This window comes from Thermothielavioides terrestris, chromosome 1 (assembly GCF_000226115.1).
Source record: "Thermothielavioides terrestris NRRL 8126 chromosome 1, complete sequence".
NCBI lineage: Eukaryota > Fungi > Ascomycota > Sordariomycetes > Sordariales > Chaetomiaceae > Thermothielavioides > Thermothielavioides terrestris.
In genome coordinates, this window is record NC_016457.1 from 2,356,661 (window position 1) to 2,375,441 (window position 18,781).

The following is an 18,781-nucleotide window of genomic DNA, read 5'->3' on the forward strand; positions in this document are numbered from 1 at the left end:
AGAGTGTACTGAAGTTGCCGATATTCTAAGGGAAACTACTAGTAGCGAAAAGTCTTTAGTTTATATAGGTAGTCGCAGTTCTTCTTACGCTTTTAACTGCCCTTCTAACTATTCTATACTCCTAGAAGTATAGGGTAGGCTCTAGGCTTTAGATAGACTACCGCTTTAGCCTAGAGGATCGCTTCGAGTAAAAGAGCTAAGTCGAGAAGGGTTGGTCCTTTACTACTAAGCTTCTTAGTTACACTAATATCCTTTAGTATATAAGTTGTTACACGCAACTGTGGCAAGGGCACCTATGACCGCACCGTGGTCAGGGGTAACGAGCGTTCCCTTTAAAAAGGGAACCTCGCCTACAACTCTTTTATAGAGACCAGACTACATCAATATACTTTTATAACATATACTAGTGTTTAGGAGTACCGCCTTATCAGTTGACGAAACTAAGAGGTATTGATCTTTCTTACCCTCTTACGTTTACCGCTAGATAGTTACTAAGGACCATTTGTATATAACAAGTGGTACCTACTAACGATTTGGACCTATTTACTTCCTATTGAAAGGAGCTAAGTTCGACTTAAAAGATATTACAAGTTATACCTAGTAAGTTGTATAGAGTAGCGCCTAAAGCAAATAATGCTCTTTTACAAAGGAGTAAGCTTTAGGAGACGTATTATATAACGAACTGGTTTACCTCGCTAATATCGTCAACCTAGCCCTAGACACCCTTAAAGCGTTAGGAACTAGACGAAGTCAAGCCTTATAAACGTAAACGTCTATAGGGACGCCTAGTAGACACTTAAGTTTATTAAAGACTTTAGAGTCATCTACAACGTCTAGTAGGTTACTAACATTAGCCTATAAGACCTTAAGTACCTAGAAGCTGCAATATCCCTTAAGACAACATTAGAAGGAGACGACTATATATAACGCTATACCTAAGAACTATATATCTTAGAGTATCCTCTCTCTTAGATATTTAACAACTATATTCTATACGCCTATCTTATATCTATTAAATATAAAGTTTAGATAGTAGTTAGTAAATACCTTATCCTAGACCCTAGGATCGAAGACGTTGCTTTAGAGACTAAGGACTTAACCTAAGAGATGCTAGAGACCTTAGTACTAAAGAGTTAAGGATTATAAGAGACCTTAAAACCTTAGAGGACTAACGATTAACAATTAGAACTAGCTATACTACTAGAAACGTTGGTAAAGACTAGATATAATCTAATTAAGAACTAGTTATCAACTCTATTAAGTTTAACCTTCTAAGAGTAACTAGAGCTTTAAGATACGTTAACTATTCTTTAATAAGGATATAAAACCTATATTGCTAGTAGCTACAATCTTAGTAGACGCTACTAAAAGCTACTAAAAGGATTATAGAATCTACTACCTTAGAACTAATAGCTTAAAGAGGAAGACTTATTATTTCTAATAGCTTAGCTAATTAGCGCCTTCGACTAAGTTCCCTAGCTACTACTATAGACGCTAAGCTAGCTATCCTAGTACTTATCTAAGCTTCTTAGACTAGATATAGTTATCTATAACCCTAGAACGGAATATATAGACAGTTTAGTCGATTCTAGTATCTCCTTGCTATTCTAAAAGATGCTGAGCCTGCTATATAGACAGTAGCCGCTTTAAGAGGGACCCTCTAGATAGATAGCTAGATCTACTAGACAAACAACAACTACTATAGATACCTAAGCTATATTCGCTATACAAGGCCTCCTTACCTAGATAGCTAGAATAATAGAGAACCTAAACGTTATAATCGAAAGGGCGAATAGGGCTATAGCTAGAGAAGACCGTTAAGCTAAAACCGACAATAGAAGCGTTATATCTTTATAGGCACTTATATCTATATTAAAATAGAAGATTTAGGATACTAGTCTCTTTTAGCTAAATATAGAGAACGACTCTAAGGAACCTTAGGACCTATAGTACAATAAGTAGTAGCTATACTATAGGGACGTTAACCTTTAGGTTTAGTAAGTAGACTAAGTTATTAGGTACTACTTAGTAAGAGAAGAGACCCTATATATAGAGATATAGACCCTACTCTAAAGTTTAGCGCTATAATAGTATAAGTAGTAGCTCTCTACTATAGAGAAGGTAGCATTGACTATATCTATGAAAGTATAGACTAAACGTTTAAAAAAAGAGTTTAGTATTAAGAAATATAAAGCAAAGAAATAGTTAAACGAAAACTAGTATACTATAAAGGACAACTATAAAGATAAACTAGTTAGGAAATTTGCTATAGAATACTTTAAATATATATATATCTAGGGAGATACTACTAAAGAGCAACGTCTAATATATCTATATAACAACCTTTATTCTAAACTTCGCTAGCTCTACCCTAAACTAGATACGATAATAGAGATAGGTACGTTCCTTAATATCGTTGACACTAAAGTATATATCGTTAAAGACAAGCTTTAACAGGACGTTGCTAAAGGCTATATTATTAGCTATAGCTATATCGCTAACAACGTAGATATAGAGTACAACGAAGATAGATAAAGAGATAGCTAGGAGGACAGTGGAGCCTTCTAGATAGGAAAAGGTAGAAGAGAATATTACGACTATTGGAGGAGAGATAGGGATAGACCTTAGTAGACTAGAAGCAACTAGCGTAGAGATGGCGACTAAGTACGACTATTCGGTAATCGAAATTTCTATAGTATAACTAGACGAAGAAGAGGATACCAACTATTTAACGATTGTAGAGAAGGCCTTAGACTATTTAATAGCCTAAGAAAAGGCGACAATAGCAACTAAGGTAAATGACCTTGATAGCTCTAATAGATTTATATATATATATATAAGAAGTAGTTTAAAGACGGTATATTTATATACTATTATAAGATTATAGTAATAGGAGACGACAAGGATATTAATCTTTACTATAAAATACTAGAAAAGGTTAGGTATATCCTTGTTAACAAATATAACACCGAAGCTAAGGACAAAGAATTAGAAGACGAGGAGGCCAATAGTTCTTACTATATATATTATACATCCTACTAGCCTAGACTAATCTAGAACAAACCGCTACAATAGCTCCTATAGATTTAGCAATATACCGCCTATAGCAGAGTCTTTGCAATACGTTATAAGCTTTTTAAATATATAGTAGACGATGGTAATAAAGATAAGTATAAACCTATATAGCTTTAAACAGACCGCTAATACAACCTTAGTAACAACGAAGACGACCCTAAAGGTAAAGTAGCAAACTTTATATTAACTAAAGGATAGATTGTAGAAGTATAGCTATATATACTACTATTAAAGGCGTTGGATAAACAAGCTATATACCTTATAATCAACATTAGTATAAATCTAGGTGAACTAAGCACCGAGGTTTACTTCGATATAGGCAGTAATACCAACCTTATTAACAAGGAGTTTATCTCTAAATAGACTAAATACCTATGTTAGATTAACGTAAAGCTATACTTTGTTAAAGGCGTTGGAGCCTACACTAAAGTTAAAAAGCAGGTTAAGTTTAACTTCTATATCTAAGGAATCGTCTATAGTACTAACGTAGAAGGTTACTTTACTATAATAGCCAACGTTATCGAAGGTTTAAAAACAAAACTACTAATTAGAACTAACTTTATACTTTACAATAGAGTAAAGATTGACCTCAATATATCAACCTATTACTTCTAGTCAGTCTACAATATAAAGGTAAAAGTATATATAAAGCGAAGGAGGACAATATAAAAGGTGAAAGCTACGAACACTATAATAGTCGCACCTATAATGGAACATCTAATCGAAACTACATTTAAGCCTATAGACACCGATAACTACAATATAGACAACTAGAAATACAAGCTCTACTTCGCTTTATATATTGAAGATGTACTAGACGCTATTATAGACGTAAAGAGTATATACTAGGCTATTGTAAGGAATAACATTGCTTGTCCAATCACTATTGTCAAAGGATAGCGCATTGGACACCTCCTCTAGTATAGCCTAGAGGAGGACATCTAGGCAATGGTATAGAACCTTATATAGTAGACCTAGGACAACGTTATAGAAGGTAAATGTATATAGATAACGATGATTGAATAATAGGAGCTAAGTGGTAAGGAACTAGTAACGGAGACGCTAACAAAGGATAAGTATAAGCTACCTACCAAATAGGAATTCTATATACTATCCTATAGTATTAAGAAACTAGACGATATCCTATATATTAAGTCAATAGTAGAGATAAGTATCTATAGCAAGGACAAACGGTATATAGAAGAAATAAAAGTATTGCTAGACAAGTATAACGTCTTCTATAACTATAGCATTGTCTCTATATTAAAGGAGCAAAAGATAAGAATCCCGTTTATCGATAGATAGTAGAACTAGCTTAAACCTATTTAGATCTACCTGCTGAGCACTAAGGACTAAGCGATTGTCGACGAAGAATACAATAAACTGTATATATAAGGGAAGATAGACTTTATAGACTAGCCGACTCTTATCGCTTACCTAGTTTTTATAGTCTACTATATAGTTTAGAAAGATAAAAGGCAAAGCTATTATAGACCTCTAGCCCCTAAATATATTAGTAGTACTAGATATATACCTATTGCCTAACTAAGACGACATTATAAATATAATAATAGGTAATATAGTCTTTATAGTATTCGACGCTTCTAGATTTTTCTTCTAGCTTCTAGTTATAGAAGAACACTATAACTATATAGTGGTCATTAGTCCTAGAGGTTTAGAACGCTCAAACGTTGTACTAATAGGGTTTAAAAACTCACTAGCCTTTATATAGCGCTTTATAGACCGCCTATTCTATAAGTATAAGCACTTTGTATACGCTTATATCGACAATATTATTATTATCAACAAAGATATAAAGGAGCACCTCAAGTACATTAAGACGGTTCTCAATATCTTAGACAAGGTATATATTCACATTTCTATAGAAAAATCCTTTGTAGCCTACCCATCAGTGAGACTCCTTAGTTATATAGTCAATAGCGAAGGAGTAGCTAAGATAGATGACAGGATCGCTATATTTAAGAAGCTTAAGTTCCCTAACACCTTAGAAGCTTTAGAGCAGTACCTAGGTATAGCTAGATAGCTATATAAAGGTATCCTATAGTATATAGCGAAGACACAGCCCTTATAGGACTATAAAACTAAGCTCCTTGCCTAAGGGAGAGTAAGTAGGGATGTTATACGCAACTGTGGCAAAGGCACCTATAACTGTACTATAGTCAGGGGTAATGAGCGTTCCCTTTAAAAAGGGAACCTCGCCTATAACTCTTTTATAGAGACTAGACTATATCAATATACTTTTATAATATATACTAGTGTTTAAGAGTACCACCTTATCAGTTGACGAAACTAAGAGGCATTGATCTTTCTCACCCTTTTACATTTACCGCTAGATAGTCGCTAAGGGCTATTCGCGTATAATAAGTGGTGCCTACTAACGATTTGGACCTATTCGCTTCCTATTAAAGGGAGCTAAGTTCAACTCGGAAGATATTACAAGTTACGCCTAGCAAGTAGTATAGAGTAGCGCCTAAAGTAGATAACGCTCCTTTATAAAGGAGTAAACTTTAGGAGATATATTATATAACGAACTAGTTTATTTCACTAATACTATTAACCTAGCCCTAGATACCCTAAAGGCGTTAGGAACTAGACAAAGTTAAGCCTTATAAACGTGAACGTCTATAGGGATGCCTAGTAGACACTTAAGTTTATTAAGGACTTTGGAGTTACCTATAACGTCTAGTAGGTTACCAACATTAGCCTATAAGACCTTAAGTACCTAGAAGCTATAGTATCCCTCGAGATAGTACTAGAAAGAGACGACTATATATAACGCTATACCTAAGAACTATATATCTTAGAGTATCCTCCCTCTTAAATACTTGACAACTATATTCTATATACCTATCTTATATCTATTAAATATAAAGTTTAGGCAGTAGTTAGTAAATACCTTATCTTAGACCCTAAGATCAAAGACGCTACTTTAGAGACTAAGGACTCAACCTAAGAGACGTTAGAGACCTTAGTACTAAAGAGTCGAGGACTATAAGAGACCCTAAAACTCTAGAGGACTAACGATTAGCAATTAAGACTAGCTATACTATTAGAAACATTAGTAAAGACTAGATATAATCCGATCGAGAACTAGCTATCAACTCTACTAAGTTTAACCTTCTAGGAGCAACTAGAGCCTTAGAATATACTAACTATTCTTCAATAAAGATATAAAACCTACGTTGCTAGTAGCTATAATCTTAGTAAACGCTACTAAGAGCTATTAAGAGGATTATAGAATCTACTACCTTAGAACTAATAGCCTAAAGAGGAAGACTTATTATCTCTAATAGCCTAGCTAATTAGCACCTTCAACTAGGTTCCCTAGCCGCTACTATAGATACTAAGCTAGCTATTCTAACATTTATCTAAGCTTTTTAGACTAGATATAGTTATTTATAACCCTAGAATAGAACGTATAGACAGTTTAGTCGATTCTAATATCTCCTTGCTATTCTAAGAGATACCGAGCCTACTATATAGATAGTAGCCGCCCTAAGAGGGACCCTTTGGATAGATAGCTAGACCTATTGGACAAGCGACAACCGCTATAGACACCTAAGCTACGTTCGCTATATAGGACCTCCTCACCTAGATAGCTAGAATAATAAAGAACTTAAACGTTATAATCGAAAAGGCGAATAGGGCTACGGCTAGAGGAGACCGTTAGGTTAAAACCAACGATAAGAGCGTTATATCTTTATAGGCACCTATACCTATATTAAAATAGAAGATTTAGGACACTAGTCTCTTTTAGCTAGATATAGAGAACGACTCTAAGGAACCTTAGGACCTATAGTATAATAAGTAGTAGCTATACTATAGGGACGTCAACCTTTAGGTTTAGTAAGTAGACTAGGTTATTAGGTACTATTTAGTAAAAGAAGAGACTTTACGTATAGAGATATAGACCTTGCTCTAAGGTTTAGCGTTATAGTAGTATAAGTAGTAGCTCTCCGCTATAAAGAAAGTAGCACTGACTATATCTACAAAAGTATAGACCAAACATTTGAAAAAAGAGTTTAGTATTAAGAAATATAAAGTAGAGAAATAGTTGAATAAAAACTAATATACTATAAGAGACAACTATAAAGATAAACTAGTTAGGAAATTCGCTATAGAATACTTTAAATATATATATATCTAGGGAGATACTACTAAGGAGCAACGTCTAATATATCTATATAATAGCCTCTATTCTAAACTTCGCTAGCTCTACCTTAAACTAGATATAACAATAGAGATAAGCACGTTCTTTAACATCGTTGACACCAAAGTATATATCGTTAGAGACAAACTCTAATAGAACGTTGCCAAGGGCTATATCATTAGCTATAGCCATATCGCCAACAATATAGATATAAAGTACAACAAAGATAGATAAGAAGATAGCTAGGAAGATAGTAGAGCCTTTTAGATAGGAAAAGGTAGAAGAGGATATCGCGACTATTGGAGGAGAGATAGGGATAGACCCTAATAGACTAGAAGCAACTAGTATAGAGATGGCGACCAAGTACAACTATTTAGTAATTGAAATTTCTATAGTACAACTAGACGAGGAAGAGGATACCGACTATTCAACGATTATAGAGGAGGACTTAGACTATTCAACGGCCTAAGAAAAGGCGACAACGGCAACTAGAGTAAACAACTTCGATAGCTTCAATAGATTTATATATATATATATAAGAAGTAGTTCGAAGACAGTACATTTATATACTATAGTAAGATTATAGTAATAAGAGACGACAAGGATACTAATCTTTACTATAAAATACTAGAAAAGGTTAGGTACGTTCTTATCGACGAATATAACACCGAAGTCGAGGACGAGGAATCGGAAGACAAGGAGGCTAATAGTTCTTACTATATATATTATATATCCCACTAGCCTAGACTAATCTAGAATAAACCGCTATAATAGCTCCTATAGATTTAGCAATACACTGCCTATAGCAGAGTCTTCGCGATACGTTACAAGCTTTTCGAATATATAGTAGACGATAGCGACGAAGACAAATGTAAACCTATATAGCCTTAGACAGACCGCTAATACAACCTTAGTAACAACGAAAACGATCCTAAAGGTAAGGCAATAAACTTCATATTGACCAAAGGACAGATTATAGAAGTATAGCTATATATACTACTACTAAAGGCGTTGGATAAGTAAGCTATATACCTTATAATTAATATTAGTGTAAATCTAAGCGAACTAGGCACCGAGGTTTACTTCGATATAAACAGCAATACTAACCTCGTCGACAAGGAGTTCATCTCTAAGTAGGCTAAACATCTACATTAGATTGATATAAAGCCGTACTTCGTCAAGGGCGTTAAAGCCTATACCAAAGTTAAAAAGCAAGTCGAGTTCAACTTCTATATCTAAGGAATCGTCTATAGTACTAACGTAGAAAGTCACTTCACTATAATAGCCGACGTTATCGAAGGTTTAGGAGTAAAACTACCAATTAGAACTAACTTTATACTTTGCAACAGAGTAAAGATTAACCTTAATATATTAACCTATTACTTCTAGTTAGTCTACAATATAAAGGTGAAAGTATATATAAAGCGAAGGAGGATAATATAAAAGGTGAAAGCTATAAACACTATAATGGTCGTACCTATAATAGAACACTTGATCGAGACTACGTTTAAGCCTATAGACGCCGATAACTATAATATAGACAACTAGAAATGCGAGCTCTACTTCGCTTTATACGTCGAAGGCGTACTAGACGCTATCGTAGATATAAAGAGCGTATACTAGGCTATTATATAGAACAATACTGCTTGTCTAATCACTATTGTCAAAGGATAGTGCATTAGACACCTCCTCTAGTATAGCCTAGAGGAGGACATCTAAACAATAGTATAGAACCTTATATAGCAGACCTAGGACGACGTTGTAGAAGATAAATATATATAGATAACGACGACTGAGCAATAAAAGCCAAGCAGTAAAGAACTAGTAATAGAGACGCTAATAGAGGATAAGTATAAGCTACCTACTAAGTAGGAATTCTATATACTATTCTATAGTATCGAGAAACTAGACGATATCCTATACATTAAGTCAGTAGCAGGGGTAAGCATCTATAGTAGGGACAAACGGTATATAGAAGAAATAAAGGCACTGCTAGACAAGTATAACGTCTTCTATAACTATAGCATTGTCCCTATACTAGAGGAGCAGAAGATAAGAATCCCGCTTGTCGATAGATAGTAAAACTAGCTTAAACCTATTTAGATCTACCTACTAAGCACTAAGGACTAAGCGATTGTCGACAAAGAATATAATAAACTATATACCTAAAGGAAGATAGACTTTATAGACTAGCCGACTCTTGTTGTTTACCTAGTTTTTATAGTCTACTATACAGTTGCTAGAAAGACGAAAGGCAGAGCCGTTGTAGACCTCTAGCCCCTAAATACATTAGTAGTACTAGATATATACCTATTGCCTAACTAAGACGATATTATAAATATAATAATAGGTAATATAGTCTTTATAGCATTCAACGCTTCTAGATTTTTCTTCTAGCTTCTAGTCGTAGAAGAACACTATAACTATATAGTAGTTATTAGTCCTAGAGGTTTGGAACGCTTAAACATTGTACTAATAGGGTTTAAAAACTTACTAGCCTTTATATAGCGCTTTATAGACTACCTATTCTATAAGTATAAGTATTTTGTATACGCCTATATCAACGACATTATTATCGCTAGCAAAGATATAGAGGAGTATCTTAAGTACATTAAGACGGTTTTCGATATCTTAGACAAGGTATATATTTACATTTCTATAGAAAAGTCCTTTGTAGCCTACCTGTCAATAAGACTCCTTAGTTATATAGTCAATGGCGAAGGAGTGGCTAAGACGGACAATAGAATCACTATATTTAAGAAGCTCAAGTTCTCTAATACCCTAGAAGCCTTAGAGTAGTACCTAGGTATAGCTAAATAGCTATACAAAGGCATCCTATAGTATATAGCGAAGGTATAGCCCTTGTAGGACTATAAAACTAAGCTCCTCGCCTAAAGGAGAGTAAGCAGGGACCTTTCTATCGCTAAATCAAAGAACGCTAGGAAGGCATTTACCTTAAACGCTAAATTCAAGCCTACGCTAGTGGAACTAGAGTCCTTTAGGCTATTATAGAAATATTTATATAAATAGTACTTCCTATACTATTATCGTCCTAATAAGCTACTATTTATTAAGCTCGATATAAGTGGCAAGGGATATAGAGCAATTGTCTTTCAACTTTATAGCGAATAGGATAGTATTAGTATCCTTAGCTAGGATATTCTAAGTAGCGAGATCTAGCCTATTATATTCCTATCCCGACTAACCTCTAACGTAGAAAGGAAGTATAGGAGTATAGAAGTAGAAGTCGCTACTATTGTATAGGCAGTTAGGAAGCTCTAGAAAATAGTATAGTCAAACCAACACCTAGTGAATATCCTAATAGATTATATAGCAACTAGAGGCATTGTAAAATATATATCTTTTGCTACTATAGACCTTGCAAAAGCCAACCTAAAGCTCATTAACACTATAAACTAGCTATCCTAGTTCGACCTCAACATTTTCTATATATTAGGAAAACTCAATGTTGTACTAGACGCCTTATTACGTCTACCAACTTTCGAAGAGGACGCCTCTAACGAAACCTAAGACGACATTAACAAACTAGAGGATATTTGGTCTACTACTTAGATCGATACTAAGGAATGCTACGCTATAGACACTAGTACCTTCGAGCTAGTTATTAGTAACAAGTTTAAAGCTAAGTTAGCCGCCACTTACCCCAACGACCGTAGGTACAACAAGATTATTAGGAACCTCTATAATATAGAAGAACGAGCTAAAAAAATCACTAAGTAGAAAGAATATAAAGAGCGAGAAAGGGAGCTACGAAGAAAATAGTACCGAAAGCTACGAATCGGGCTATATAAGCTAAAAGATAGACTTCTCTACTACGTCGACTATAAAAGAGCAAAGAAGCTCTATATCCTTAGCAGCTATATTAAGGACATTCTTATCGTTATATACAACAACACTCACCACTTTAGTATAGACAATATAATAGCGAGCCTCTTAGTATTCGCCTTTAGCTAAAAGCGTTGGATAGTATATAAGTATATTCGGCACTACCCTATATATAGAGAAAATTAAACTTTGAAAGAACTAAAGCCTAGAGACCTTTAGCTAATTCGAATATCGCTATAGCTTTTCTATACTATTACTATAGATTTTATCGTCGGTTTACTAGCTATACCCTCTAAAGGGACCCTATAGTCGATAAAGAAGTACCTAATCCTTAATGCTATATATACTATCACCTATAAGTTTAATAAGAAAAAGCTTCTTATAGCTAGAAACAACAAAATATTAGTAGAGGAATAGGCAGTTATAATCCTTAGGGCACTAATATATATAGATTAGGGACTCCTAGTGTAAATCATTAGTGACAGAGACCCTAAGTTTACTTTAGACCTATAGAAGGAAATTTTTTATATCCTAGACGTTAGCCTCCTCTTCTCAATAGTGTATTACCTATAGATAGACAGTTAGTTAGAAAGGACGAACTAGACAATAGAAATCGCTATTTGTATAGAAGCTATAGAGAGACTAAGAACGTTATAGCCTCTACTTCTCCTTATACTATAGTACAACCTTAATAATACACTTGTAGTTACCGTTAGAAGGTCGCTAAATAAGTTGGTATATAGCTTTAAGCTATACTCTATCCTAGATATCCTTTACTATAAGAAGGGTATCGCCGCCTCTATAGAAGCTATTAGTGTTCTCTAGAAATAGTATTAGGAGGAAGTAGTAGAATAGATCGACTATATAGGCGCTATCGCGAAGATATATTATAATAATAAGTATATATCTACCGAGTTTAAAGTAGAAAACACTATTTACTTACAACTATATAATAGATACTATCTCCTAGGCAAGCCTAAACGAAAGTAGTTGCTACAATGGGTAGGACTATTTAAGATTATCTATAAAATCGATAGAAACGCCTATAAGCTTAACTTCCTAGCTAGTTAGAAAGTTTATTCTATAGTTTTAGTTTCTTAGTTATAGAAACTAGATTAGGGGAAGGACCTATTTAGCTATAACGTAGAACCCCTTGGCCTTATAATCATTAACGGAGATAAGCATTAGGAAGTTGATAGGATTATATAATAGCGTATCGTCTAGAGGAATAGGAGACCTAAGGTCGAGTATCTAATACAATAGAAAGGTTTTACCGCCAAGGACGACCTATAGATCCTATATATCTAGCTCGTTGACGGCGTTAAAGAGCTTGTCGAAGAATATAAAAGGGCGTACCCTATCGACTAGGAGAAGGAACACTATAATAAGGGTATCGCTATTAAGGAGTAGGAAGTAGTGACGGAGATCCCTCGACCCTAGAACCAAATTGTCGTTAAGCTACTATAGAGGAAGGGTAGCGACTAGTGATAGCTATACTATTATTAATGTTCTTTTTTCTTATTTCCTCTTTCCCTCTCTTTCTTTATTCGCTTATACCTTCTTTAATAAGATATATTCGCTTTAGTATATCTGTTACTATTATACTGCTACTAGACGTATAAGCATTGTTCCCTATTTTATAGATTTCCTTTTCTCCTTTTCCCTTTTCTTGCTTTATACTTAGACAACACTATCGCTTCTAGTTATAAAACTATAGTCATTCAGTTTATCAAGTACTCTACTTAGCCTAGTTTTCCTATATATAGATTTGTTGCTAGCTTTGACTTACAATGGTTAAGAAGAGCTATCCTATTGCTATAAAAATATAGGGCTCTATACCTTAAAGGCAAAAATTTCTATTTACTAGCCGCTACTAGATAACAATACTGTTCATTAGCTATAGTCGCTATACAATTGTTTTTATTTACTTTCTAAATAGTTCAACGTAAGCTATTACGATTTTCCTTTCCTTTATATATTGTACCCTTTATACCTGTTTCCTATAGTACTTCTATATTATAATCTATTATATCTGTTATATAATCAATCTTTAAACGTCTTCTATACTAAACTATATATACTTATATAAACAACTGTCTATTGGTATACGTTTATACTATAGTTGTAACCTAAGACAATTCGCTATACGCTTTTATAAGACCTACTATAATAGTGAGACCAACTAAATAGTCGATTTGTCCAACTTATTTATATTATTAAATAGCGAAGTGCTCGAAGCTAACTATATCGATATTATAGAAGGAGATATACAACTAGCTTTTATTATATATAAGATGCCTCCCTATAGAAGAAGAGCGACTACTAGAAGCTATACTACCGGTGCTAAGAAGAGAGAAAGCGCTCGCCTCGCTATAAAATAAATAGGAGATATAAAGAAGGTCGCTATTATACCTAACGTTTCTTTACGCGCTATAGACGAGTATATAGCCTAGCAAGCTATAACCAAGTATATCGCTACTAGAACTATCTACAACAACGAAATAATAGCCACCGAGAAAGCCGATATAGCTAGAGCGATCTAAAACAGTTTAGAAACTATATATAAGGAGATATTGTAGAAAGTCTTAAATTCTATTATAATCACTAATAGCGAGTATAAAGCCGCTAAGGACAATAAGGGAGAACTCGATAGCGATATAGCGTAGGACCACCTAGATACCCTCCTGACTTACAAATATATAGAGGGAGAGTAGCCTCTATAGTGTACGCCTAGAATCTAGTACCCTAATGCTAATAGCGCTATAGCTGCCTATATATAGTGTAAAGGGCCTCGACAGGCTATATATATAGTATCCGACGACGAAGTTATCGTAAACGATAACAATTAAGACGCCTTGGACGACGATAGTGTCAAATACGTAAATGACGAAAAAGATATAGCTACTAAGCTATATCGTATCCTAGAGCTATAGGAAACTCGTATATCCTATAGATACTTCTGTCGCCCTATAAAAGCTATAAACAAATATATCGCTACTATAAGCGAAGCTCTTGTTTATATATATATAGATTTCGGCTACGACGAAGAGTATATAGCAAAACTTGCAACGCAGTTTACTAGATTCTATTATATAGTCCCGAAGAAAGATTTTAATAGCAAGCCTACTAGCTTTGCTTATAACCTATATATCTATAGAATCAAAGGGACGATTAAAAAAGCCCTTAAGGAGTTCTAGGAGACTAGTATAGTGACTGTAAGCCGGATACCGACCGCAATCGAAATTCTCGCTTTACAATATATATCGCCTAAGGGAGAAGGCAACCTGTCTATCAACGCGATATTAATAGAACTTAGTCTTATATACTACAATAATACTAAGGCTATAGATATAGTAAGCGGTGCTAGTTATATAGTTACTATAAACGACACTGCTATCAAGTCCCTTTAAGCGAATATAAAGAGCGTCTAAGCGCTTACCAAAGATCTATTGCAATTTATATAAAACTACTAAGCTTATATCAAGGAGATCGAGAAGATAGCTATAGAATCTACGAGGTATATTAGTACTATAGACGCGAATAGAAGAGCTAGTCGTATAGAGCTAGATAGCCTTGCCTTCCAAGGCGACCTAGATAATATATACTATTACTAGATCGAGAAGGTTAGCGATATATAGCTAGCCTATAATAAGACTATAATAGAACTCCGTTATAAAGATAATATACTTAGAAAGGAGATCGATACCGCTATCTAAGTTATTATAAATGTATATAACGTTATCTATATAGGACTAATACAGCGTATATAGGACGCTAAACGCTGTCTATTAGCTATCGAATCCTATACTATTATAACTGATATAACCGCTACTAAAATAGGAACTACGAAATAGGCTACTATAACCATCTAAACCGTTAAACACTAAGAAGTAGCACCTAAGGTTAGCTACACTATAACTATAACAACGATATACTCTACTAAAGCTATACAACCGCCTATATAGAAGACATTTGTCAAGGCACCTATTGCTAAAGCTATATCGCCAATTATATCGACGACGCTAGCTAAGACGCTATAAAGCTAGTGTAATAAGAATACCTATTTAAAGTTAGGAGCTAAAACCGCTAAAGCTACCGCTATTAAGCGCTAGTATAAGGTGACTATAGACAATAAGATATAGGAGACGCTAATATATCTACTAAAGAGAACTAAGAAAGCGTCTATATCTACTAAGTATAAACTAATATCGAAGGTATCTAAGACGGACAAGGATAACCTTTATATAAGCGATAGTATAGTCGACCTCGATAAATAGAACAAGTAAATGGACGTATTGCAATAGAGAACTTCGCTATAGACCAAGATAATAGAAGTAGAAATCCTATATAAGGTATAATATAGATTAGTTTTCTTTCCTTTCTATATACTCCCTTATCCTATATTAAGTTCTATAATAATGGCGAGGACGCTATCTTTTTCTTCTTATCCCTAGGCACTTGTTATACGCAACTATAGCAAGGGCACCTATAACCGTACCGTAGTCAGGGGTAACGAGCGTTCCCTTTAAAAAGGGAACCTCGCCTACAACTCTTTTATAGAGACTAGACTATATCAATATACTTTTATAATATATACTAGTGTTTAGGAGTGCCGCCTTATCAGTTGACGAGACTGAGAGGCATTGATCTTTCTCACCCTCTCACGTTTACCGCTAGATAGTCGCCAAGGGCCATCCGCGTGTAACAAGGGACCTTCCTATCGCTAAGTCGAAAAACGCTAGGAAAGTATTCACCTTAAACGCTAAATTCAAGCCTACGCTAGTGGAACTAAAGTCCTTTAGGCTATTATAGAAGTACCTATATAAGTAGTACTTCCTATACTATTATCGTCCTAATAAGCTGCTATTTATTAAGCTCGACGTAAGCGGCAAGGGATATAGAGCAATTGTCTTTCAACTCTATAGTAAATAGGATGATACTAGTATCCCTGGCTAGGACATTCCGACTAGCGAGATCTAGCCTATTATATTCCTATCCCAATTGACCTCCAATGTAGAAAGGAAGTATAGGAGTATAGAAGTGGAAGTTGCCACTATTGTATAGGCAGTTAGGAAGCTCTAGAAAATAGTATAGTTAAACCAATACCTAATAAATATCCTAATAGACTATATAGCAACTAGAGGTATTGTAAAATATATGTCTCTCGCTACTATAGACCTTGTAAAAGCCAACTTGAAGCTTACTAACACTATAAATTGGCTATCCTAGTTCGACCTCAACATTTTCTATATACTAAGAAAACTCAATATTATACTAGACGCCTTGTTATATTTACTAACTTTCGAGGAGGACGCCCTTGACGAAACCTAAAACGACATTAACGAACTAAAGAACATTTAGTCTACCATTTGGATCGACACTAAGGAATACTATACTATAGACACTAGTACCTTCAAGCTAGTTATTAGTAACGAGTTCAAAGCTAAGTTGGCCGCTATTTACCCTAACGACTATAGATATAATAAAATTATTAGGAACCTCTATAATATAGAAGAACAAACTAAGAAAATCGCTAAGTAGAAAAAATACAAAGAGTAAGAAGGGGAGCTACAAAGAAGATAGCACTAAAAGCTATAGATCGGGCTATATAAGCTAAAAGACGGACTCCTCTACTATATCGACTATAAAGGAGTAAAGAAGCTCTATATCCTTAGTAGCTATATCAAGGACATTCTTATCGTTATATATAACAACACTTACTACTTTAGTATAGACAATATAATAGCGAGCCTCTTAGTATTCGCCTTTAGCTAAAAGCGTTAAATAGTATATAAGTACATCTAGCACTACCCTATATACAGAGAAAACTAGACTTTAAAAGAACTAAAGCCTAGAGACCTTTAGCCAATTTGGATACTACTATAGCCTTTCTATACTATTACTATAGATTTTATTGTCGGTTTACTAGCTATATCCTCTAAAGGGACTCTATAGTCAATAAAGAAGTATTTAATCCTCAACGCTATATACACTATTATCTACAAGTTTAGTAAGAAAAAGCTTTTTATAGCTAGAAATAACAAAATGTTAGTAGAGGAATAGGTAATTATAATCCTTAGGGCACTGACGTATATAGATTAGGGACTTTTAACGCAAATTATTAGTGATAGAGACCCTAAGTTCACCTTAGACCTATAGAAAGAAATCTTTTATATTTTAGACGTTAGCCTCTTTTTCTTAATAGCGTATTACCCTTAGATAGACAGTTAGTTAGAAAAGATAAACTAAATAGTAGAAATTGCTATTCGTATAAAAGCTATAGAGAGACTAGGAACGCTATAGCCTTTACTTCTCCCTATACTATAGTACAACCTTAACAATATACTTATAGTTACTATTGGAAGGTCGCTAAACGAGTTGGTATATAGCTTTAAACTACGCTCTATCCTAGATATCCTTTACTATAAGAAGGGCACCGCTATTTCTATAGAAGCTATTAATGTTCTCTAGAAATAGTATTAGGAGGAAGTAGTAGAATAGATCGACTATATAAACGCTATTACAAAGATATATTATAATAATAAGTATATATCTACTAAGTTCGAAGTAGGAGATACCATTTACTTACAACTATATAATAGATACTATCTCCTAGGCAAGCCTAAACGAAAGTAGTTGCTACAATAGGTAGGACTATTTAAGATTATCTATAAAATCGATAGGAATGCCTATAAGCTTGACTTCCTAGCTAGTTAGAAAGTTTATCCTATAGTTTCAATTTCCTAGTTGTAGAAACTAGATTAGAGGAAGGACCTATTTAGCTATAACACGAAACCCCCTAGCCCTATAATCGTTAACGGAGATAAGTATTAGAAAGTTAATAGGATTATACAATAGCGTATTGTCTAAAGGAATAAGAGACCTAAAGTCAAATATCTAATATAATAGAAAGGTTTTACCGCTAAGGACGACCTATAGATCCTATATATCTAGCTTGTTAACGGCGTTAGAGAGCTTGTCGAAGAATATAAAAGGGCGTACCCTATCGACTAGGAGAAGGAACACTATAATAAGGGTATCGCTATTAAGGAGTAGAAAGTAGTAACAGAGATCCCTCGACCTTAGAACTAAATTGTCGTCGAGTTGCTATAGAGGAAGGGTAGCGACTAGTAATAGCTATACTATTACTAACATTCTCTTTTCTTATTTCTTCTTTCTCTCTCTTCCTTTATTTGCTTATACTTTCTTTAATAAGATACGTTTACTTTAATATATCTATTACCGTTATACCGCTATTAGACGTATAAGCACTGTTCCCTATTTTATAGATTTTCTTTTCTCCTTTCCTCTTTTCTTGCCTATACTTAGACAATACTACTACTTCTAGTTATAAAACCGTAGTTATCTAGTTTATTAAGTACTCTACTTAGCCTAGTTTTCCTATATATAGATTTATTGCTAGCCTTGACTTATAATAGTTAGGAAGAGCTATCCTATTGCTATAAAGGTATAGGGCTCTATACCTTAAAGGTAAAAATTTCTATTTACTAGCCGCTACTAGATAATAACACTGTTCATTAGCTATAGTCGCTATATAATTGTTTTTATTTACTTTCTAAACGGTTTAATATAAGCTATTGCAATTTTCCTTTCCTTTATATATTATACCCTTTACACCTATCTCCTATAGCACTTCTATATCGTAATCCATTATATCCGTTATATAAT

General features: G+C 34.2%; 1 protein-coding gene across 1 annotated transcript; it reads left to right on the forward strand.

Moving 5' to 3' along the window:
• Positions 1-9,793: 9,793 nt before the first annotated feature.
• Positions 9,794-10,045, forward strand: THITE_2042428 (uncharacterized protein; the record flags this gene model as incomplete). The annotated part of the gene is made up of 1 exon (XM_003649095.1): positions 9,794-10,045. A coding segment is annotated over one exon (252 nt), but the record flags the coding sequence as incomplete, so codon positions are not given.
• Between the last annotated feature and the right edge of the window lie 8,736 nt (positions 10,046-18,781).